The sequence below is a fragment of the Neolamprologus multifasciatus genome, chromosome 7, assembly GCF_963576455.1.
Source record: "Neolamprologus multifasciatus chromosome 7, fNeoMul1.2, whole genome shotgun sequence".
NCBI lineage: Eukaryota > Metazoa > Chordata > Actinopteri > Cichliformes > Cichlidae > Neolamprologus > Neolamprologus multifasciatus.
The window spans coordinates 13,494,950-13,518,548 of NC_140445.1; the positions used below are offsets into that span (position 1 = coordinate 13,494,950).

Sequence of the window (23,599 nt, forward strand, 5' to 3'; positions counted from 1 at the left end):
GAGTCAAGCTACAGTAATTATACAACAGTCATGTCTGAAATATTCACAAGGCTAAATGCTTCTTTAGTGGGAAAAGTAAACTGGTAGACCTAAAATAAAAATATGTTTACTGCTACAGGTAATGACGCTTTTAATTTATGACAAGTGTAAATATTCTGACAAGTGGTACAGTGATTTTAATGTTCATTTTAAAATCCTCCACCTGCTTAGAAAAAAATAATGATTTAGCAGCTCCACAGCCAAATGTAAGAGGTGAATATCTGAGTCACATTTGCCATTATTAAACATATTTAAGAATATTGCTGCATATTTGCTGGACATGTAAACATCTCTACAGCCCAGAAAACCATTAGTTGTTGTTTTTTTTCTTGACGTCGAGTCGAGGCTCTAAAATGAAAGTTGAACCGATGTCTCGGGCATTACTGTGACATTGGTTCAAGTAATGTGTTCAACATTGCCTGGATGACTGGTTAGAATTTCTAGTAAGATGAATTTTACAGTAGGTATGGATAAACAAAGCAACCTTCTGCTTTGAAGTCCCCCAATTACCCTACTGAGCTAAGCAGCTTCAAATCTAATGTGGTAATTGTAATTTTATAATACATTAAATTCACCATTCCTATAAACAATAGAATTTATATGTACAAAACCATAAATAACTTTGTTCTGTGTGGAAATAATATCTGTTCATCTATCCTACGTTATTTTCTTTATACATGCTGCCTTTGGGACTCATTTTCAAAAAGCATAATATCTCGTTTCACTGCTATGCTGACGACATCCAAATCTACTTCCCCCTGAATCAGGATGTCCAGTCCTCATTAGTGCCTTTGTTCAATTGTCTGCGGGAAGTAAAAGATTGGCTATTACAAAACTCTCTAACTCTAAATGACAATAAAACAGAAAATAATTGTTTTTGACAGTCCCATTCCCCTGGACCAGCTGACTAATACACTGGGGTCCTATGCCAGCCATCTCTCTTATACCGTTAGAAATCTTAGTTAGTTAGTTAGTTAGTTTCCTAACCGACCTTCTCGACGTGTATAGCCCCAAGAGAGTGCTCAGATCCTTTAACCAGCTGCTCTTAGTGCAACAAAGGCCCCGACAAAAGACCAGAGGGGACCGAGCTTTTGCAATGGCCGCACCCAAACTCGGGAATAATCTTCCTATCGATGTCCGCATGTCAGATTCCATTCAATTGTTTAAATCCCGCTTAAAAACTCACCTGTTCCATCTAGCGTTTGAAGCAAATTAGTTCAGACTTCCACCTGGTCTGCAGTTGTGCTGTGTAACTGTAACTATAACTGGTTTTAATTGTTTTCTGTTGCTTTTGTTGTGATCTGCTTTGTTACCTTGTGTGAAGCACATTGATGGACACTGTCCTTTTTAAATGTGCTATATAAATAAAATATTGATTGATTGATTGATCTATTGTTCCATTTTTGCTGTACTGTGATCAGTTTTGACCATGGAGATGACATTGGGGTTTCAACCATGTTTTTGGCTTTGGAATTCCCATTTTTAGCCTCATTATGAATGTTTTTACTGTCACCATTTGGATGTGACCAATAACTTGTGTAACCCCACACCCATTTACTGGCAGTAAGTCGTTAGCTTGGATGATCTCGTTTTCTGATAACGACCAAAATTTTAAAAATGGTCTCAAACTCAGTAGGAGAGTTCTAAGTAGGTCAAGACTTCTATTGAATCAATGAATTAAGTACTTTTGAAGAAATAATTTTACTTAATAAGGTATAAAAGGTAGGTATAAAAATACAGATCTAGTGTGGACACCATTGGTTGAAAATTGGTTGGTGGTCCTTCCATTCTGCTGCATACCGAAGATGACGATCGTTGATGGCAGGACGTGAACATTGTTCCACACACTTCTTGATTGTTATGAGTTCACCATCTGGGTACTCGTAGTGCACTGTGCATAAGTGTATTTCACTGTCAATGTGAAACACACTTATGCACTCAAAACAGTGAGTCTAAGTGGAGAAGTGTGCAATATGAGCCATAGTAACTGGCTTTCCAAGGCTCAGTTGAAAGCCTGGATTTCTTCTTTACCATTTTATAAATTTGAACAACAGGGACAGATGTTATTTGAAATGGGGAAAGAAAGGAATACACCAAGGCAACTGTCAGTAACCTGAAATTACCACAAAGACCAATATTAGCTGTTTCAGATAATACTTTGCAGCCATTACAACTGACTGTAAAGGTTCTTAGTCCTTGTTCTTGTGCAGTTTCACACAGTCTCGGTTAATGTGACATGTGCAATAAGTTAAGACATAGCTTACTCTTCTTCGAAGATTATGGTGATGCGTAGGTTTACTTTAAAACCTCCCATGTGTCCTCACTAGACAAATCATTGACCAGTGCATCTTTGGCGGGCAAGTAGACATCTGGGATCTTTATCCTTCTTCCACTGTAGCATTCCTTTGTTTTGGAAACTAGGTATTACGTCAAACACGTCATGGGAAGGCAAGAAAAAGAGCCAGGGTGAACCAGAGGGAAGGAAGAAAAAGGGGAGGAGGTGAAGGCACAGGCATAATGTGGAACACCTGTGTAAGGTGATCACTGCTGCTCAGCCATCAGTGCAAAGAGGAGGGAGGCAGAAAAAACACAGCCAGACACAGCCTCTAACACATTCATTACATGGCCTGTCTCACAGTTTTTTTGCAATAAAGTGAAGGGAAGGGAGGCTTCTGAAGGTGAGAAAAAGCAGAGAGATGATAGGGAAAGGAAAAGAAAACCTTCAGAGATGTGGTAGATGTGTAGTGAAGAGTAGAAGAAGGAAAAGCGTGAGTTAAGAGTCATTAGACTTAAAATGTCATGTCACATTTAAGAGCTCTTAGAACAGCTTGGATTTCCTGAATGAATCATTGGCACAGATGCTCAACAAAGCAGCAAATGCTGACACACAAACACTCTTTGTTTTCTGGCAGAGACTTTTTTTGCGCCTGTTTCATCAGAAAAAAAACCTCTTATGTACTGTTTGCCCTAAAGATAATCTCTGAGAGGAATTTGGGAATATAATTTACGGCGCTTCATGTGGTTTGATGTAAAGTGTCTCTTTTCCCCATCCCTCATTTATTTCTCTTGTGTCTCTCAGCCCATCTGGAGGAGGCAAGTACTGTCTCGGAGAGAGGAAACGATACAGATCCTGTAACACTAACGTGAGTTTCTTAATTTCTTTGCCTCCCTCTTTCATTTTCTGCCAAGTAGCATGCGAGCGACTTAAAAAAATGTTGGATCACCTCTTTGCTCTTCCACAGCTCTCCTCCAGAACATGTTATCTTAGAAAAGGGCTTTACAGGCTGCACACTAGCACACAGCATCACGTTGCCTTTAAGCTTTCTGACATATTTTCTCCTGGAACGTAGGACAGACAATGATAAAAATGAACAGACAGAGATTCAATATTCCCCTGGTTCTTTGGGTTTATTCGTGCCCTCTGTCATTTTATAGTTCATTTATTGTTTGTGACACTTCACTTGAGTCAAACAATGATGACAGTTCAGGGTGTATTTCATAAGAAGCAAGCTTTTTTTGGGGGGGTCTGGAGCAATGTTTTATCCAAATATTTGACATGGCTGCAAGTTAAGATCTCTGTTCAACTATTTCTAGGTGGCCTTTTTCACTAGGTGAAAATTGAAATAGTTAGGGCCTTAGTAGACATTTAACCACAAGTCTTAAAAATAACAGTTCTGAGCAAGCACCGAGTGTTTTCTTTGGAAAACAAGCAATGTCCCTAACCACTATTTCATCACACTAACCACACCTTGTCCAAAGAAGCATGTGTGTGTGAGAGAGCGTGCCAAATGTAGATACAATGACAAATACTCACAAATTATCCTCAAAAGTATATAAATGACTGGGCCAAGTTTCATGGCAGACAGCCTATTTATTCAAAACAGTTAAACTGGTAGTAGCAGTCCTTGGAAAAAGGTCTGATGATTGCCAGAGTCATTAGGATCTTTTCTCTTTAGCATAGTTAAAAAACGTATGTCTTAATCATAATCTGTGCTTATGCCATACATGTTGAGATATTTCATTACCTAAATTAAAACTGGTGGTGCTGGTGATGTCAGATGGTCACTAGAATTCATCCTTTGTTTACCATGCATACCTTCAGTATAAAGGTTTTATCACAGTAATTATTGCAATATTCCACCAAACTGGTGGACTTCCAAGAGCATGCCAATCATAGAGCCATCCCACTAGCATCTAACTTAACGTGTTATCTCTAAGGACAGTTAAATGAGTATTTCCTTGACTGGTTGCGAGTAGTTGCTGGAGGCAGCTGCTGTAAAATAGATTGCTAATCCCAATCATCCACGCCTAAAGACTTGTCAGTGACCCCGATGATAACCAGAAGTTACCAGTTTACCGGTTGGCAAGTGATTGTAGGAGGTTGCTTAGCACTTGGCAACAGTGGGAAGAAAAAAAACCCTTTTAACAGGAAGAAACCTCTGAGATTAATAATAACAACTTTGTTTTAACATTCTATAGGAATCAATTTATTTTGCATAATATTTTACAATTTTATTTTTGTGCTAATTCTGTTACCTTTTATTATTTATATTTTGTCTTCTTATCTGACTTCTTTTGTTGTCTTTTTCACTTTAAGTTTTAATGTGCATTAGCCTCTGAATTCAATCTTTATTTCTCATTTTTGGTCAAGCACTGGTAGAGCACTGACATTTAATTTGATTTGTTTTTAAATCCCACTACAAATACCACATTTTGTTTTATATTAAGCTCCTCAAGAGGCACAGACGATACCTTTTCAAGAACTTTAATTTTTAAAGTCAAGATAATGAAGGGAAAGTGTCAAGCATTTAAGCAACTGGACTCCAGCTGCTTAAATGATAGGACTTTTCTCCCTTTTTGTGCCTTCTGTTCTATTATTTTAATCAGTCGATAATCAACAAGTTAAACATTGATGAAAACCCAACATTATTAAAGTGAGCTTTTCTTTTGTTCCAACAGACGTTAGCACATGTAAATCTCATTTGGTACTGTGTTTTCATTTCAACACACACTTGCAATAATATTATTCTGTCTCCTCTGACTGGATCTGCATGTTTGATGTGCAAGTTTAAAGCGGCTAAATTGGCAAAACACTTGAATGGTAATGAAAGTGGCCTATCCTCCCTATGGCCCACTCCAGCATGGAACACTTTGAGCATGTGAAATACAGCTTTGACCCAAGAGCCTTTATTTGTACCGAGGGAGAGTGTTTTGCGGTTCCTAAGGACCTTTTCACACCAGCAAAGTGTTTCTTTCCACTTTTTACCTCCTCTTATTGGCGCATTATCCACACAGTGGAGTGCCATCCCAGAATCAGAGCCAGAACTCAGTCTGCCCCAGCCTGCATTCTATACTGGGCTGTTTCACCTCCTCTGGCTCGGTTTATGTTTCTAATTAGCTAGCCAAAGGAATGTTTCATTATCCATCATAAATCCACACATAAACAATTCATCTGAACACAAAACACAATGTTCTCAGACAGAAATGCCAAGAAACACATCTTCTTTAGTCTGTAAAAAATAAAATAAAATGTGACATTGTTAATAAAGTAGGATTCTTAGAAAATAAAATGAGCAGATAATTAATTTACTCAAAAGGCAACAGCACGCAAACCTACACATAGACTCTGTAAAAGATGAATGTACCCCCCTTGATGTGATTGGTTTATCAAGTCCTGTTTTAAAGCTTCATTTTAGCAATTTGGCTTTTCAGAAGTCAAAGGAGGTTGGAGGGCTAAAGTGTTAGCTGTTATCAGAGGTTCAGTTTAGGAATTTGAATTTGTTGAGGTGGAGAGTACCAGACCTGTGGGCTTGTTGGTACTAACCTGTGTAGTCACTCTCCAGACAAATTTCAATGCAGTGCAGATGGTGCTGGTTAAATGACAAAATATTGACATGAACCGATTACATGGCAGATCACACAGTTATTATATTGACAAGCTGCTGGAGATCACTCTTACTGACCTTAATTCCAAAGGTCATTAGCACCAGTCTAATGTGAACTGGGATAAGACATTTGATAATCTTGGTCCTTTGTATTCACATTCAGTTTCACTGTTGTTTGCAGGCCTGCCCTGTAGGATCTCGTGATTTCCGAGAGAAGCAGTGCGCTGATTTTGACAACTCCCCTTTCCGCGGGAAGTACTACAACTGGAAGCCTTACACTGGGGGTGAGTTCAGGACTAGTTGTGATCAGTTGTTTGTATAGTACATCCATGGTTTCAAAGTATTACTGTATAACATGAACGATTAATTACTATATAGGCAATGGTGTCTGGATGAAGTTCGATCAGAGTTAAATACACTCCCACTGAATTCTTATTAAATAATTAATAATTACTCACTCTCAGTTTGAACTTGCTAAGAGTTGAAGCTATTGTTCTGACAAAACTCTCTAAGAGCTGAGCTGTAAAGCCTCCCCTTTTGTGTCTCAAATGACAGTTTGCAGGCTAGTCTGGTTTCTGGACCCATCTCGGGCTTTTTCCCCCCTCTCTGGATCAACAGTTTTTTATTGAGCCAATACCAGTGGAAGGACTGTTGTATTGTCATAGGTACTGGCAGGAGTGTCTCTCCTTGAAGTCTTCAGATCTAGGAAAATATCCACTTAACTAAGACCACAAATATCTCAGAGAGAAGTGATAAAGTTTGAAGCATGTAAACACAGCTTTTGTTTTCTCTCAGAGATGTGAGAGCTTAAGTCTGTTTTGTCAAATCCATCACCTTCTCTCTTATAGTGCTCCGTGGGCTGAGGCGTCATGTAAAAACAGGAGATAACCTACACGTGGATGTCAGTGTAATTGTTTTTGGCAAGCAGCGCTGTCTCTGTTGTTGTCAATGTTACAGTGACGTCAAGTTTTGGGGGTTTTAGATCTGAGCACCGCTGACTTTCCCCCCCCTCATGATTATTACTGTCAACAAGTTAAGAGAAGATCCCAGAGCTGGCTGCAAGTCCTGGAATAGCATCGGCATTTTCTGGTCTCTGTGTTGTTAAGGTTCTGTCAGGGGCCAGGTCACGCTGTCTGTTCCCTGTGTGAAACTGAACTTTAGGTAATGATGTGCTCGGTTTTCGTCCATGCTGTGTAACCCAGGTGGTGTGAAGCCCTGTGCGCTGAACTGCTTGGCAGAAGGCTATAACTTCTACACTGAGCGGTCTCCTGCTGTCATAGATGGCACCCAATGTCAGGCTGACTCGCTGGACATTTGCATCAATGGAGAGTGTAAGGTAAGGGAGCCAAAACCACATCTTCAAACACTTCCTGTGTTTTACAAATGTATTTTTGATTCTCATTATTGAAGGATATGCAATTGTTACAACAAACTGTTGTTGCTACTGGAACTGGATGTATTAAATATTAAATATCTTTATATTTACCTAACCGCATCAGTGAGGCTCATGCATGAAAAATCAACCAGTGCCTCCAACCTGACTCCCTTACAATCAGCTGTTTGTTTGTTTTTTCTTTGCACATGACAAAAACTAAGATTGTGGATTTGGCTTATGAGTTCATTTAAACATAAAAAAAAAAAATAGAGCTTAAAAGTTGTTTTCAGTCCAGGAAATTTCATGTGGCTAGTTTGAGGAAATATTGAGGTAACTATGAGGAAGCTATGAGGAATCAAAAATGCAGGGTAAAAAAGCCTTCTTGCTGTGAGGTGACAGCTCTAACCACCGCTCCAGCATGTCTTGTAATTATTGGACTTATTGTGTCTATTGTGTTTTTTAGTTAACTACATAATCAATAAACAACTGTTCTCTTAATAGTTTTTTGAGTAAGTAATTTTTGAGGAAAAACATTAAGCACTAGGTTTATTATTTAGTTAATTAGAAGTTATTACTTTTTTTGTCTTATGTGATTATGAAAACAGTTTTTTTTTAATTTGTTGATATTCTGTAGACCACTGACTTAAAGATTAATTAGCAAAACCAAGTTGTTAGCAGCAAGCATGCTGTAGTTGCACACCGTTTTGTAATTCAGTGACATTCTGAAGCCTCTGTTTTCTTAAAGTAGGAATTTTCTCGTGACAAATGGTTAACAGGTTTGCATTTACATGCAGTAAAGCCTTAGGCTAATCAGTTTCCCAGCTTGGTAGAATTGATCAGCCTTACAGCATTCACTTTTCTATTTCTTCTGTGATTAGCTAGCTTGTCAGCATGCAGTTACTGTAGTCCATATCTGTTTAGTTTCGCATTTACTCAGAATGCATGTTTCTGTGCAGACCACAGTACAACTGGGCGGGCTGAAATTTATTGAGAATGTAAAGTGATACACAAGCCTGATTAAAATATGCAAAAGCCCATATTTGGCCGGCATTAAGTTTCAAATATGTGCCTTAAAGGGAGGGGAATAAAAAAAGGAATTCTTTAGCCCTCTACTGAATGACTTTTTAATTTTTGGGGAAAAAAATATTTCTCCCTATTTTGGGGGAGCTTTGGGGTCCCTAATAATATATCAATCATAAAATTTGAAACCCTGCCCCCCCCCAAACAGATATTGGTTTGTTGCTTCAAGGCAACACTGTGCGACAAGGGTAGTCAAACACAAAGTTATTCTATAATAGGTTTTATTAGTACAACAAGGATGAACAAATAAATAAACAACAAATAAACAATGTAAACATTTCACAGAACAAGAAAACACCAAAATACATCCCCCCCCCCCCCCCCCCCCCACACACACACACACACTTATTCAGCAATCCACTCCTCTACTTCAGTCGCTCCATAATAGCTCACTGTCCTCACTTTCTGATTATTAACTCGAAATTTGGAGAAACATAACTTGAAATTTTGAGTTACTTTTCTCAAAATTTCAAGTTAATAACTCGAAATTTCGAGTTAGCTCTGCCATAGGGCTGTGCGATATGACCAAAATCTCATATCCCGATATAAGACGTCTATCGTCCGATAACGATATAAATCACAAAAATTTTGCAATTTTTGTAAATTCTGTGAATCTCCGGCAGCTCGACTTGCGTGAAGTGTTTCCAGCTGAGCGTCGTGTACCTGGAGTCGAGTGTTTTAACCGATGCATGAAACTATACATTTTTAGACATAAGTTGTGAGTATTTATTACACAGCGTGCTGCGGGGAAAAGCCTGTTCTAACGTTTGAGTCTAAGGTTTATTTTTTAGCGCCTGACGACTCTTTTTTGCTTCTCATCCGTAAATACTCTGAATCACGTGAAAGAGTATGCAGAGTATTTTGTAAAGTCTCAACAGGATCTTGAGCTTTATTGTGAAAGGTTTATGTAGAAGATAAACAAGCGGACACGCGATGGTTTTACTGTCGTTGTTGCTAACGACAACGCATAAAAACAGGCGCTTGTCCGTCCGTAGTGTGGTTATATTAAATATAAGAGAAAGAGATATCTTTAAGAAATTAATCTAGCCACTGCAGTGACCATCAAAACGATGAAAAAATATTGCCGTAAACAGTTTATTTTACGACGCCACGAAACTAACGATTGCGTAAAATGAAACAATAGACGTTTTTATATCGTCATCCGATATATATCGTTATATCGAACAGCCCTACTCTGCCAATCAGTAATCTACGTGAATGAGGTCACTTTCTTGTTACCCGGAAGCATATGGCACAGAGTAGTGCGCACTCAAAACCGGGTCGCATCAAATTGGCGCTTTCGCGAGTACGTTTGCTGATAGTAACGCCATGTGATTCGGGTAATAACACAAGGATTTCATCATTTTTGAAGCCACGCTGAAAATACTCAGCAATCTGTGCATTCATGACTGGATGTAATACCGGTAGCTTAGCTGTAGCATTTGTACCTGAGGGTCCAACTCTGAGTAGCTCCTGATGCATTCATGTTAATGAGACATGTTATATAAAGTGTGTGTTATGTAAAGTGAGTGCTCAAGTAGAGTAGAAAAGTTCTATAGAAAACCAGTCCATTTGCTATTAAGGATGAAATGATGAGACTGCGCCTACGCCTATTAGATAAATAAGGATTATTATGTACTGTGAATCATGAGGAGTTACTCTAGTAGCATCAAAGAATCAAAATAAGGAGATGGAAATGTTTTTAATATGTCCCCTTTTAAAGGTTGCAGTTTGGCAAGCTTTGAGGTCCATGGTAAAGCAGCAGATATGAACTAATAAGTTGTCAGGGAGGATTTCAAGTGAGTGTAAATGTAGAAGGAGGACTTAAGGGGGGATTTTGGCTGCACAAGTAGTTGACCTCGAAGGGGGCACAAACTCAGAATGTTTTCACTGTGCCTCATAGCTAATCTGGCTAAACTGTACATTTCTTTAATTGTTGCGGAAAGCTTCTGGCTTGTGTTTCAAGACTTTTTGGATGTACGTTTAATGGAATTATGGCAAGAGCTATAAAAATAAAACTCAAGTTATATTGAACTGTAGAAAGAGTTTGAGACCCAGTGATGTTTAAATCTAGAAAGACTGACTCTAAACATTACCATTACTTCATGTTCTAGTCAAGAATGAGCTTTTACCTTTCAATTTGATTTTACATTCAGAGCTTTTCATTGCAATTCTAATATTTGTAGTCATACATAAATATGAGACGATTCCTGCTCGATGAAGGCAAATCAGGTAAATTACTAGAAAAAGAAATGTTTGTTTCACGCTAATGCTGATGCTGATGCTGATTTGCAAAACACTGTGCTATAGCACCGTCCTTTGTGGGTGTTTAACCCTGATATTTTATCAAGTTCCTGTTAAAGTGACATTTTATCTCTTAGCTTAGTAAGAGTTTGCTCAGCATGTGAGCCAGTTTTTATCTATAACAACTCTGCTAGTGAGATATTGACTGCGTAAACAAAAGAGCCGAAACCGCACCATTCTCCAGTGAAGAACAATCCGGTCTTTGACTGTGGCTGATTGTGATCGAATGACTGCTGAATAGCTCTTTTTGCTTCTTATCAGTACTCTGCAGCCTCCACCAGAATTGTTTTGTGGTAAATAAAACACAAAAATCATTGTTTTTTTTTATTGAATAATGATTATTTATATATATATATATATATATATATATATATATATATATATATATATATATATATATATATATATATATATATATGAAAAGGCTGATTTAATAACAAAGAAAAATAACATTTTATCTTTCAATAAAATGTTATTTGGGTTGGCAGTTGATGCTGTCTTTGTTTTCATGACTGTAAATCATTTTGTGTAGTGAGTGTGTATTTTCTGAGATGCAGCTGAAATAACTTTTTGGTTGCTCACTTTAAAGTATTTGCTTTGACTTCCACCTGACCGATACAACTGGATCCCTGTTTGGCATAAAAGCGCAGCGTCTTTGCCCACAACATTACTGTGAGTCTAATATAAAAACACAACATGATGTGTGCTTTAATAGCAAGAAAACTCAGAAGAGGTGGAATATTCCTCGCTGAAGGAGTATTGTGGGTTTTCTGAATCCGGCTTGTCGTTTTATTTCAGGGGCTGGCTCTCTGTGGGTTTACTGTCACACTGTGATAAATCTCTGGAACACTGTCTGCCTGGAAAGATCTCAGAAACACTCAAAACTGCTATGCTGTGCACATGTGGTGGGGGAGAGAGAGAAAGAGAGGAGGAACGATTACGAATAACACTGGAGATTGTGACAGAGTGAAAAAAGAACCTAGGAAACCCACAGGACAACTGTAAGGATCAATGACAACGAAATCCGTCTGTAGTCATCAGGTTTTGTGTCATTGCTGCTCTCAAACCCTGGTCAGCTGATATTTTACCCTCTTTTTAATCAACATAAATGTCCAATAACTCATCTGTGGATGTTATTTCAATAATTGCAGTGAGTTTCTCATCTCAAGCTGGCAGATCAGGTGTTCCTCCACCCGCTTCCCTCTTTTCCTCCTTCCTTTTTTCCAAATCAACTTGAATGTCAAAATTTTTCCCTCTTTAGTTGTCTGTGTCTCATGGGACACAACATTGACTGTCTTAGTTATTGTAGCCTGAGCTCCTGAGCTCCTGTCGACTCTCCTGAGGAAACACTTTGGAAAGCTACGCCTTCTCTGGCTTCCTCCTCGGAAGCTTAATTATTTTAGTTTCTTTAGTTTCAGTCATAAACTCTCCTTCTTTTTTTCTTTTTTGGAGTAGGCTTCGCTTTTAGAACAGCTTACCTCAAGATCAATGTATTTTCTTATATAGAGTAATCAAGGCGTGACATACTATAGATGGCAGATGATGGGCAGCTCTGCCTCAGGAGGAAGGGCAGGATTCCGTCAGTCTGGATGTCGAGGTGTCCTTGGGCAGAATGATTAACCCCAAATTGCACCTGATGAATCCATTAGAGTGTGAGTGTTTGTGTGATAGTAAGAAAGCACCTATAGGCATTGATTAAAGTTGTGTGTGAATAGATGAATGACGCGTGTTAGTAAAAAGTGCTTTGAGTGCTCAGAAAGTGCTATGTCTGCAAGCCTGGCGAATTTAGAGTGATTCTAATTCCTTAACATCACACAAACAAGTAGTAATCTTGCTTGTGCATGTGTGCAAGTTAAGAGCATTTCTACACATATACAATATTCACCATTGCATGATAGTTGCAGCGATTTGCTGAAATGTGCAAATAAATGGAAATACAGTATGTAAGGCACAAACAGAGTTTGTACAGTTCAAGGAGTATTTGGGAACACCACCTTTATTCTTCAACACAGCCTGAACTTTGCTGTAGACATTTGTACATCTCTCCTGGCTTCCTCTGTAAATATCGATTTGTAAATGTAAATGTAAATTTGGATTCAATACTCCATAAGGTCCACTTTCACAGATTTTCAGACCAGTTCTTGTGTAATTTAGCATACCTTAGCATTTTCACAATGTTTCCCTTCCTCAACAATAGCTTCTTGAGAGCCACTATTTCCTGTGACGCTTTGGCAAACAGTAGATGGATCAGCTGAACGGCTGGATGTATCTCTCAGGTGCTGTTGGAAGAAAATCAACAAAGATGTGATGTCTTTGTTAGATTTTTTTTTTTCCGGTTTCTTAAGGGCATGACTTTCAGATAATGCTCATCTACTGTAGACATTCTTTTTTAATCCACAATATGAGTGAACTGATGCACTGACACATAATTACAGTTACTAATGTAAACTTTAGGCTACCACACTTACACAAAATCACTAAGCTAACACCCTTCATAGTTTCAAGGTTAGCACAGACTCAGTTGTAACATGTTCTTAATCTGGAGTTCTTCGCTAATAGCTTTGTCTTTTTGTCTTTGCAAATGTTCTGCCAGCACCAGTGGATTCTTTCTGATCTGGACAGTTTGCACTTTATGGCTTTATCCTTGTGTGTAACAACAATGAAAGTAATTTTCATAAAGCTGTCAGTGCTCTCAGTTCTCTAAGTTTAAGTGCTGCATTCATATTTTTATGGAAGTAAATGTAAGTGTAAAATATAAAATTGATGTTCTCATGTAAAGTATTAGCAGTAAGCCTGCAGTTATTTGCATAATACTGAAATGCTTTAGAACTAACCATCAACAGACAGTACTACTGGCACTGTAGCCCTTAAGCCTTTAAATAATAGTAAAAAAAAAAATGACATAATGAAAACCTTAAGTCAAAACCTACTGAACACCAGCAGTCCTTCTGTGAAGCTCCAAGGCATTGGGGTCCATTAATGGGGTCCATAAGGACTCCATATAAAAAGTTATTTGGAGCCAACACATTTTATATCTGTTAGACTGGCTAGTTTCAGACTCTGAATCTGGTAGTTTAATAAGCTTCTCTCTGATAGAATTTTTTTTTACAGCTATTAATGCTAACTTGACTAGGATTGGGACACTGAGTAAAATGTACAGTGGGGCAAAAAAGTATTTAGTCAGCCACCGATTGTGCAAGTTCCCCCACTTAAAATGATGACAGAGGTCAGTAATTTGCACCAGAGGTACACTTCAACTGTGAGAGACAGAATGTGAAAAAAAAAATCCATGAATTCACATGGTAGGATTTGTAAAGAATTTATTCGTAAATCAGGGTGGAAAATAAGTATTTGGTCACCTCAAACAAGGAAAATCCCTGGCTCTCACAGACCTGTAACGTCTTCTGTAAGAAGCTTTTCTGTCCCCCACTCGTTACCTGTATGAATGGCACCTGTTTGACCTCATCATCTGTATAAAAGACACCTGTCCACAGCCTCAACCAGTCAGACTCCAAACTCCGCCATGGCCAAGACCAAAGAGCTTTCGAAGGACACCAGGAAAAGAATTGTAGACCTGCACCAGACTGGGAAGAGTGAATCTACAATAGGCAAGCAGCTTGGTGTGAAAAAATCAACTGTGGGAGCAATCATCAGAAAATGGAAGACATACAAGACCACTGATAATCTCCCTCGATCTGGGGCTCCACGCAAGATCTCATCCCGTGGGGTCAAAATGATCATGAGAACGGTGAGCAAAGATCCCAGAACCACACGGGGGGACCTGGTGAATGACCTGCAGAGAGCTGGGACCAAAGTAACAAAGGTCACCATCAGTAACACACTACAACGGCAGGGAATCAAATCCCGCAGTGGCAGACGTGTTCCGCTGTTGAAGCCAGTGCATGTCCAGGCCCGTCTGAAGTTTGCCAGAGAGCACATGGATGATACAGCAGAGGATTGGGAGAATGTCATGTGGTCAGATGAAACCAAAGTAGAACTTTTTGGTATAAACTCAACTCGTCGTGTTTGGAGGAAGAAGAATACTGAGTTGCATCCCAAGAACACCATACCTACTGTGAAGCATGGGGGTGGAAACATCATGCTATGGGGCTGTTTTTCTGCCAAGGGGACAGGACGACTGATCCGTGTTAAGGACAGAATGAATGGGGCCAAGTATCGTGAGATTTTGAGCCAAAACCTCCTTCCATCAGTGAGAACTTTGAAGATGAAATGAGGCTGGGTCTTCCAACATGACAATGATCCAAAACACACCGCCCGGGCAACAAAGGAGTGGCTCCGTAAGAAGCATTTGAAAGTCCTGGAGTGGCCTAGCCAGTCTCCAGACCTCAACCCCATAGAAAATCTGTGGCGGGAGTTGAAAGTCCGTGTTGCTCGGCGACAGCCCCAAAACATCACTGCTCTTGAGAAGATCTGCATGGAGGAATGGGCCAAAATACCAGCTACTGTGTGTGCAAACCTGGTAAAGACCTATAGTAAACGTTTGACCTCTGTTATTGCCAACAAAGGTTATGTTACAAAGTATTGAGTTGTATTTTTGTTATTGACCAAATACTTATTTTCCACCCTGATTTACGAATAAATTCTTTACAAATCCTACCATGTGAATTCATGGATTTTTTTTTCACATTCTGTCTCTCACAGTTGAAGTGTACCTCTGGTGCAAATTACTGGCCTCTGTCATCATTTTAAGTGGGGGAACTTGCACAATCGGTGGCTGACTAAATACTTTTTTGCCCCACTGTATATGAACAGTCCATTTTAAATTATCTTTGGCCCAGAGACGACAATAGCCCTTCTGGCTCATGTTCACATATGGATGATAGAGCTTTAACCTGCGTTTGTAGACGGCACTGCAAACTATGTTAACAGACAATGATTTCTGGATTTAATTTCCATATCAGAATCAGGTTTTTAATGTAGTGCTGCCTGAAGGCCAAAGATCACAGCAGTCCAGTACTGACTTGTCCCTTGCACACAGAGATTTCTGCAGATTCTCTGCGACTTTTGATGATTTAGCTAGTCTTAGCAATTTTATGTTGAAGAGCATTATTCTTAAATTGTTCCACAATTTGTCAACATATGTTTTTGTAGATTGGGGAATCTCTGCCTATCTTTACTTTTGAGTAAGACTAAGATGCTCTTTTTATAAGTATTCATGTTACTGACCAGTTACCAATTAACCTCATTAGTCACAAAGTGCTTCTCCAGCTGTTTCCTTTTAGTTCCACTTTTTTTCCTTCCCTTCATTGCTCCCTTCCCAACTTTGAGATGTATTATTGCCATCAAATTTAAAATGAACTAATATTTTTCATGAACTAGTAGAATGTCTCAGTTTAAATGTTTGATGATTTTTTTTTATGTTCTACTGTGAAAAAAATATTGGTTTATAAGATTTGTAAGTCATTGCATTAAATTTCTATTTACATTTTTTGGAATTGGATTTGTCAAAAGTATTTTGACGAATTTTGACAGATTTTCAATGTAAAGAATAGAGATTTATACTCAGTATACAGGCACTGTGTGTCCACTGAAGCTCCCTAAAAATAAGGACTACTCTTTGCATGGGCCTATGTGAATACTGTATAAATAAAGTACGGCATTGTATTCTGAGGACTTCCTTCAGGAACAAACAAATTCTTTCCAAAAACTCCCCCACAGTGAACATGTCAGTCATGTCTTACTATTTCTTTTAAAGGGAAGGCTTTATTGGCTTTTAAGCAATCGTTTGACATTTGGGGACATTTCTTTGTTTGCCTTTTTCTTAAGTGTTAAATGGTGACGTTTGATGTTACCGTACAATGATACTGTACAGATGGTGGCTAATTAGCTGAGCCAAGCATGAAGCCTGGAAACAAAAAGAAACAACTCTGGATGTGTAATAACTAATGAAAATATTCCTATTACAGTCGCACAGTAGTGCTTTGTAGTTTGGTAAATAATACATTAAATCTGGTTGGTTTAACCTTTACATAATGCTTGCAAAACAATATTTTTACACCACTTTTTGGAGCTTAAATCAACAGTATAACTTTATCAAATTAACTTTAAGGGCAGTGTTCAGTGTATTTTGTTACCTTTGAACAGAGCTGGATAAACAGACTCCGGAGTAGTGTAGTGTAGATGCACCTAACTATGATTTAATTATTACCTGACACACTAATTTATTATTTCCCTTCATGATATAGTTTAGCACATGGCTATATTTCACAAAAGGTTGAACTATTTTTTTAAGACTTAAAGCCTGTTTTCTGGAATGTAACCAGTTGATCTTTGAAAAAACGTTTTTTTTTTTTAAAATGTAAAATAGTACAAAATAAAGCAAACATTTAACCCCTTTTCTAGTTTTCATTTAAAATGATGCTGATTCTCAATCTCTAACTTTGTTTAATTTCAAAAGCATGTTGGCTGTGACAACATACTGGGCTCAGACGCCAAAGAAGACAGATGCCGTGTGTGTGGAGGGGATGGCAGCACCTGTGAGGCCACAGAAGGACTCTTTAACAAGTCTCTACCCAGAGGAGGTAAAACATATCTGATTCCAGAAAGTGTTCTTTAGTCTGTTTAAGCTGTTAAAATTAATGACACTGAGAAAAGTAAAAAAATAAATAAATAAATTTAAAAAAAAAAAAATGGTGGTTGATGTGACTGTACAGCCAGATGTTACTGCATGTAACACAACAATAAGTAAACACACAATATGGGAGTAACTGTATGTTTCTATACAGCAAAATGCAGTCGTATCTTGGTACGATTAAAGGTCCATGCCAACTGTGCATTGTCTACTAGACTCATGACTAGACGTTATCAACCCCCATTAAGTGTAATAGGTGTGATGAAAAAGTGGTATGCAAGATTAAGTTCAATCGAATATACACCCATAAAGTAAATGATTAATTTATAATTTAACTTCCATTATGGCTGCATATTTATATGCATTAATTATTTCAATAACATGTTCTTGACAAAAATGCATACAATGACTGAAAAGATGCATTTGTAGGCTGGACTAAGTCACTTGGCTTAAAATTAATTAGCCTCAGATACATTTACACAGTTATTTTTGTTGAACCTCTAGGTCTCTAAGAGCAATAAACTTCAAACCTTAATGAGTCAAATGGTGTGTTATAATATTGATACTTTAAACATCACAATTTGTTGATATCAAAAATGGGTAAGTGGTATTTTAGATGTTGTGAAATTAAAATGATAGCATTCTTTTACAAGGTGTTATACACAAGAAAATGAGACAAATGGTCATTGGGATCATTATGTCATCATAAATGTACCCATGTGCCAGTTTTGGTGGCTCAATTACGATTTGTCAAGGAGCAGTTTTGGACAAACAGCGAGGTTCCACAAAACTAGGTTCCACAGAATTCAGCTTTTACTCTTAAAGTTGTTTAATTTTTATTTATTTATTTAAATCTGGTCATATTTAATCAAAATTAGCTATTGTTAGCTATTGTTTCAACATATCAGCCAACAAAACAAGAATATGGAATATTCATTGGATGATTGTGTAGCTACAAACTTTTACCTTAACCAGCAGATCACTTCTGGCTCACTTGATTTTACAGTAAGTTACTGAAAGGGGGCAAAATGCAGTTTATATATGTAGAATATGCAGAAATGTCCAAATGCCAAAACATCCTTCACGTAACAAAAATGATCTTTCATCAACATGTGATTTTTTTTTTTTTTTAATTGCTTTTTAACATGGCAAATGTTTTGAGCCACTTAAAATTATGATGACACATCTAAATGCAATACTTTTCCCATTAATCACTGAAGGAATGAAGGAATGTAGTGAAGGAGTCACTAGCAGAGAAAGGGACTTGGTGCTGGTTGTGGTCTGAGGTAGTCTATAGTGAGCAAAAGAGACAGAGAAAACATATTTCTCCTTCTATGGTATGGCTAGTAAACCATCTAAAAATACTGTGTGTGTGTGTGTGTGTATGCGCATGCATGTGTGTGTAAGTGTTTAAAAAAAAAAAAAGGAGAATGTTTCATACTACTGGAAGATTGCTTTGTCCATTTTGGATGATTTGGAATTTATTCTATAGATGTACTCCTACCTTGTATGATATGTAACTCTGTGTGTTCTCTGTGTTGTAAAACATGTCAGATAGGAATGAGAACTGCGGTTGTTTCAGTGGGAGGAACACTATCTCAACGATATTAGTTCTTGTCTTCCAGGCTACATGGAGGTGGTTCAAATCCCAAAAGGTTCTGTTCACATAGAAATAAAAGAAGTGACTATGTCAAAGAACTACATCGGTAAGTAACACCCTTGAAATGATAAAGACACATTTATAGAATTATTTTATTAGATTTTTATTACCTGCAGTGATAGAAGTGTAAGGTGGAATCTATCTGTTGAGACTTTGGTCCTAATAAATGCTGTTGTGACAGTGATGTACACTGTCTTGTTGGTATACAGTGGCTTGCAAAAGGCCCCCTTGAACTTTTCCACATTTTGTCACATTATAGCCACAAACATGAATCAATTTTATTGGAATTCCACGTGAAAGACCAACACAAAGTGGTGTACACGTGAGAAGTGGAATGAAAATCATACATGATTCCAAACATTTTTTACAAATAAATAACTGAAAAGTGGGGTGTGCGTAAATATTCAGCTCCCTGAGTCAATACTTTGTAGAACCACCTTTTGCTGCAGTTACAGCTGCCAGCCTTTTAGGGTATGTCTCCACCAGCTTTGCACATCTAGAGACTGAAATCCTTGCCCATTCTTCTTTGCAAATCAGCTCCAGCTCAGTTAGATTAGATGGACAATGTTTGTGAACAGCAGTTTTCAGATCTTGCCACAGATTCTCGATTGGATTTAGATCTGGACTTTGACTGGGCCATTCTAACACATGGATGTGTTTTGTTTTACACCATTACATTGTTGCCCTGGCTTTATGTTCAGGGTCATTGTCCTGCTGGAAGGTGAACCTGCGCCCCAGTCTCAAGTCTTTTGCAGACTCCAAGAGGTTTTCTTCCAAGATTACTCTGTATTTGGCTCTATCCATCTTCCCATCAACTCTGACCAGCTTCCCTGTCCCTGCTGAAGAGAAGCACCCCCAGAGCATGATGCTGCCACCACCATATTTGGTGGTGGCAGCATCATCAGTACTCTGAACTGTGTGTTCAGAGTAATGTGCAGTGTTAGTTTTCCACACACATAGCGTTTTGCATTTTGGCCAAAAAGTTCCATTTTGATCTCATCTGACCAGAGCACCTTCTTCCACATGTTTGCTGTGTCCCCCACATGGCTTGTGGCAAACTGCAAACGGGACTTCTTATGGTTTTCTTTTAACAATGGCTTTCTTCTTGCCACTCTTCCATAAAGGCCAACTTTGTGCAGTGCACGACTAATAGTTGTCCTATGGACAGATTCCCCCACCTGAGCGGTAGATCTCTGCAGCTCGTCCAGAGTCACCATGGGCCTCTTGGCTGCATTTCTGATCAGCGCTCTCCTTGTTCGGCCTGTGAGTTTAGGTGGACGGCCTTGTCTTGGTAGGTTCACAGTTGTGCCATACTCCTTCCATTTCAGAATGATCGCTTGAACAGTGCTCTGTGGGATGTTCAAGGCTTGGGAAATCTTTTTGTAGCCTAAGCCTGCTTTAAATTTCTCAATAACTTTATCCCTGACCTGTCTGGTGTGTTCTTTGGACTTTATGGTGTTGTTGCTCCCAATATTCTCTTAGACAACCTCTGAGGCCGTCACAGAGCAGCTGTATTTGTACTGACATTAGATTACACACAGGTGCACTCTATTTAGTCATTAGCACTCATCAGGCAATGTCTATGGGCAACTGACTGCACTCAGACCAAAGGGGGCCAAATAATTACGCACACCCCACTTTGCAGTTATTTATTTGTAAAAAATGTTTGGAATCATGTATGATTTTTGTTCCACTTCTCACGTGTACACCGCTTTGTATTGGTCTTTCACGTGGAATTCCAATAAAATTGATTCATGTTTGTGGCTGTAATGTGAGAAAATGTGGGAAAGTTCAAGGGGGCCGAATACTTTTGCAAGCCACTGTATATGTATTAATCCAATAAACTTAAACCTACACCATCCTCCCTATTCTGGTATTCTAATCAGTACTTAGCCGAAACCCAAAGACTGCTTTGTCGAGTTAACCTCCTAAACTATCTACAACACATGGTGGAAACCTGAAATTAAGACAGAGAAGACTAGAGGTGAGACATGATCATTACTGAATATTAAAAATAATAAATGACAGATTTAGTGATATTTTCATAAACTATTTATTTGCCACATCAATGGCAGGGCAAATATTTTTTCTAACATGGCAACCTTTAAAAAGTGAAAGGAGACAGAAAGATAAAACTTAATTGACTTTTTGATGGCATTTTACACACAGTACCGGTAAAGTATCTAGAAAATGTGGGAAAATACTGGCATCATATATAGTACTTCTGAAGAAATTATGATGGGACCCTGAAAAAAAATTACTATGTACAATAATGGATTTCTATACAGTTTACATCAAATGAAAACTTTGGTTGTAAGATTCAGATAATTATTTATTAAAAGCGAGACATTATAAATGAGAATAAGAAAGTATTTCTTTGTGCCCCCCTTTCACTGTTAATGCCCTACCTGCCCCCCCTGGCGAGACTTTGCTAGACCCGCCCCTGCACAGTTACCAGCTGTCAGCAACGTAGAAAAGGATCCTGGTGTTATTTGTCTCTCAGAAACAGTTTATAACTTCCCTTCAACTCATTCATGTCACCTAAAGGTAAACCTGTTTCTCCATCACCTGTTCAGCTCTGATGATTCAGTAAGGACATCTCCTGGTTTCATCTTCATGTTTCCCTCTCACCACATATCCAAACCGATATCATGACCAACAGCTTTTACAGCTGTGGCTCCAACAAACATCAGCTGATACTAGAAAGTAATATTAAATAAATTCTAACAACAGCTTATCAAGCTTAAGTGTTGCTGTTGTTTAGCGCGACCTCTGCTAGTTTCCTCTTTCTGGCACAAAGTGGGCGACAAAAAAGCAAGAGAGACAGGACTTCCGTCAGAAAAGCCGATCAGCTGATTGAGGAAGCAACAGGAGAAGGAGGGGGAGAGAATGAGAGAAGAAGAGGCAGCTGTGCAGCGTAAAGACACAGAATAGCTCCAGCATTGTCTTTTTTTAAATTCTAGCTGAAGTATCGGACAAATCGCGTTCCTTTTCACCTCAATACGAAATGCGTAATATTTTCTCTGAATACGAGACGATTCCGTTCTCTAATAACTAACTTTAGGAATAAAATAAAAGACCCGCCCAGAAACTCTGTCATTCTAGCTAGCACACAGTACGAGTTATTGTAACTGACTGTAAAAATTCAGCACAACAAAAATAAACTATATCTAAACTTGGTTTATATCTGATCCAGATAGACTGCAATTCATAACTTCTCACCTGGAGTTCAGTTCCCCTTATACTCGGCCGGCGGCCGCCTCAGGTCTCTCCTCCTGCCTCCCCTTTCCCTCATCCACCTGCTGGCCTCCGCCACTTGCTCATGTTACTGAATCTGTGGAAGCTCTGTCATAGCCACCACCAAGCAATTGAGTTATTTTTACATAACTGCCAGCATCTGGCCAATCCACCACCTTCATTGTTTATACTGTTATGTAAACAAACCCAAAAAACCCATCGGCCCATAAAAACGAAAAATCACCATTGGCCCGGGCAAATGCCCAGTATGCCCGATGGCCAGTCCAGCTATGCTGGTAACCTATAGTTACCTGCTAAATCACTAACTGCTAGCACTATCACAGCATGTATGTTAGCATCAGCCTTTTAATGTTAGCACTGATTCAAAATCACCACACTTACCGCTGGTATACACCCATAATGTTTCTGAAATATATCCAGTGCAACAGTTCTAACTCTGGAGACTGAAATGATGTTAGCTCGTTGGTTGGCTCTTTTTTTCACAATATGCTACTAGGTTAGTGGTGGTATTGCGATGATCTGGGGTCACTTTGCTGCTTCAAAACCTGGAAAACTTTCTGATAGAACTGATGGAACAATGAATTCTACTCTCCACAGAAAATCCTGGAAGAGAATGTCGGCTATCAGTTTATGCCCTGAAGCTAAAACACACTTGGGTTATGCAACAGGACCATGATCTGAAACACACCAGCAAGTCTACCTCTGAAGGGCTAAAAACAGAAAAAATGAAGGCTATATCACAGCAATGTGAAAGACTCAGTGTTACTAATGGCAAATGGTTGATTTCATTTCTTGCTGCCAAGTGCGGCATACCAGTTATTCAGTTATTGAGTTTAGGGGACAATTAGTCTTTTTATACAGTGGGTTTGGGCAGCTTTTTCCCTTTAATAAATAAAATCATAATTTGATAATTGCATTTTGTATGTACTTGGGTTATCTATGTGTTATATTAAAATTTGTTTGATGATCTGAAACATTCAACGGTGACAGATATGCAACAAATTAATGAATCAGGAAGGGGGCAAACATTTTTCTAGGTGTACCCTTTGCCATTCTTCTATTGGTAGCCTACATTGTTAAATAATCAAAGATGTTTGGTTTTGGACACATCAATTGATAGATATGTACTCAAATGCTGAAACGAGAAAACCTATACGTCATAATATTCTGGATAGCTGATGAAAGTGACATCCCACCTTAAAACATCTTGACTTGGCCTGACAGGATATACTAAGAAATTGTAAGAAAAATGAGATTTTATTTCTCTAACAGACAACTTCTGAAAAGTTGCTGACCAGTGCAAACATTTGGGTCACAGTAAAAAACGCCTGGCTTCTCTAAAAGCTGATTAACGGGCATGTTTTAACAAGCCTATGAGGTAATTTGAAAAATACCTAGCAGCTCTT

The 23,599-nt window shown here is 38.5% G+C and overlaps 1 protein-coding gene and 1 long non-coding RNA gene across 8 annotated transcripts in view; one reads left to right on the forward strand and one right to left on the reverse strand.

Annotated features, from left to right (window-relative positions):
• The window catches only part of adamts6 (ADAM metallopeptidase with thrombospondin type 1 motif, 6), an 83,318-nt gene that overhangs the window by 40,329 nt on the left and 19,390 nt on the right, over positions 1-23,599 (forward strand). For all 7 annotated transcript variants that reach the window (XM_085168593.1, XM_085168599.1, XM_085168591.1 and 4 more), the window contains 5 exons: positions 3,119-3,182; positions 6,106-6,208; positions 7,127-7,260; positions 17,102-17,225; positions 18,901-18,981. In XM_085168593.1, coding sequence (XP_085024719.1) covers positions 3,119-3,182; positions 6,106-6,208; positions 7,127-7,260; positions 17,102-17,225; positions 18,901-18,981 — 506 coding nt within the window. The remainder of the gene's footprint in view (positions 1-3,118; positions 3,183-6,105; positions 6,209-7,126; positions 7,261-17,101; positions 17,226-18,900; positions 18,982-23,599) is intronic.
• LOC146513915 (uncharacterized) lies at positions 13,868-15,445 on the reverse strand. Its single transcript, XR_014875375.1, has 2 exons — positions 14,354-15,445; positions 13,868-14,267 (listed from the first exon to the last, which is right to left on the reverse strand). It is a non-coding gene; the product is annotated as an uncharacterized LOC146513915 (long non-coding RNA).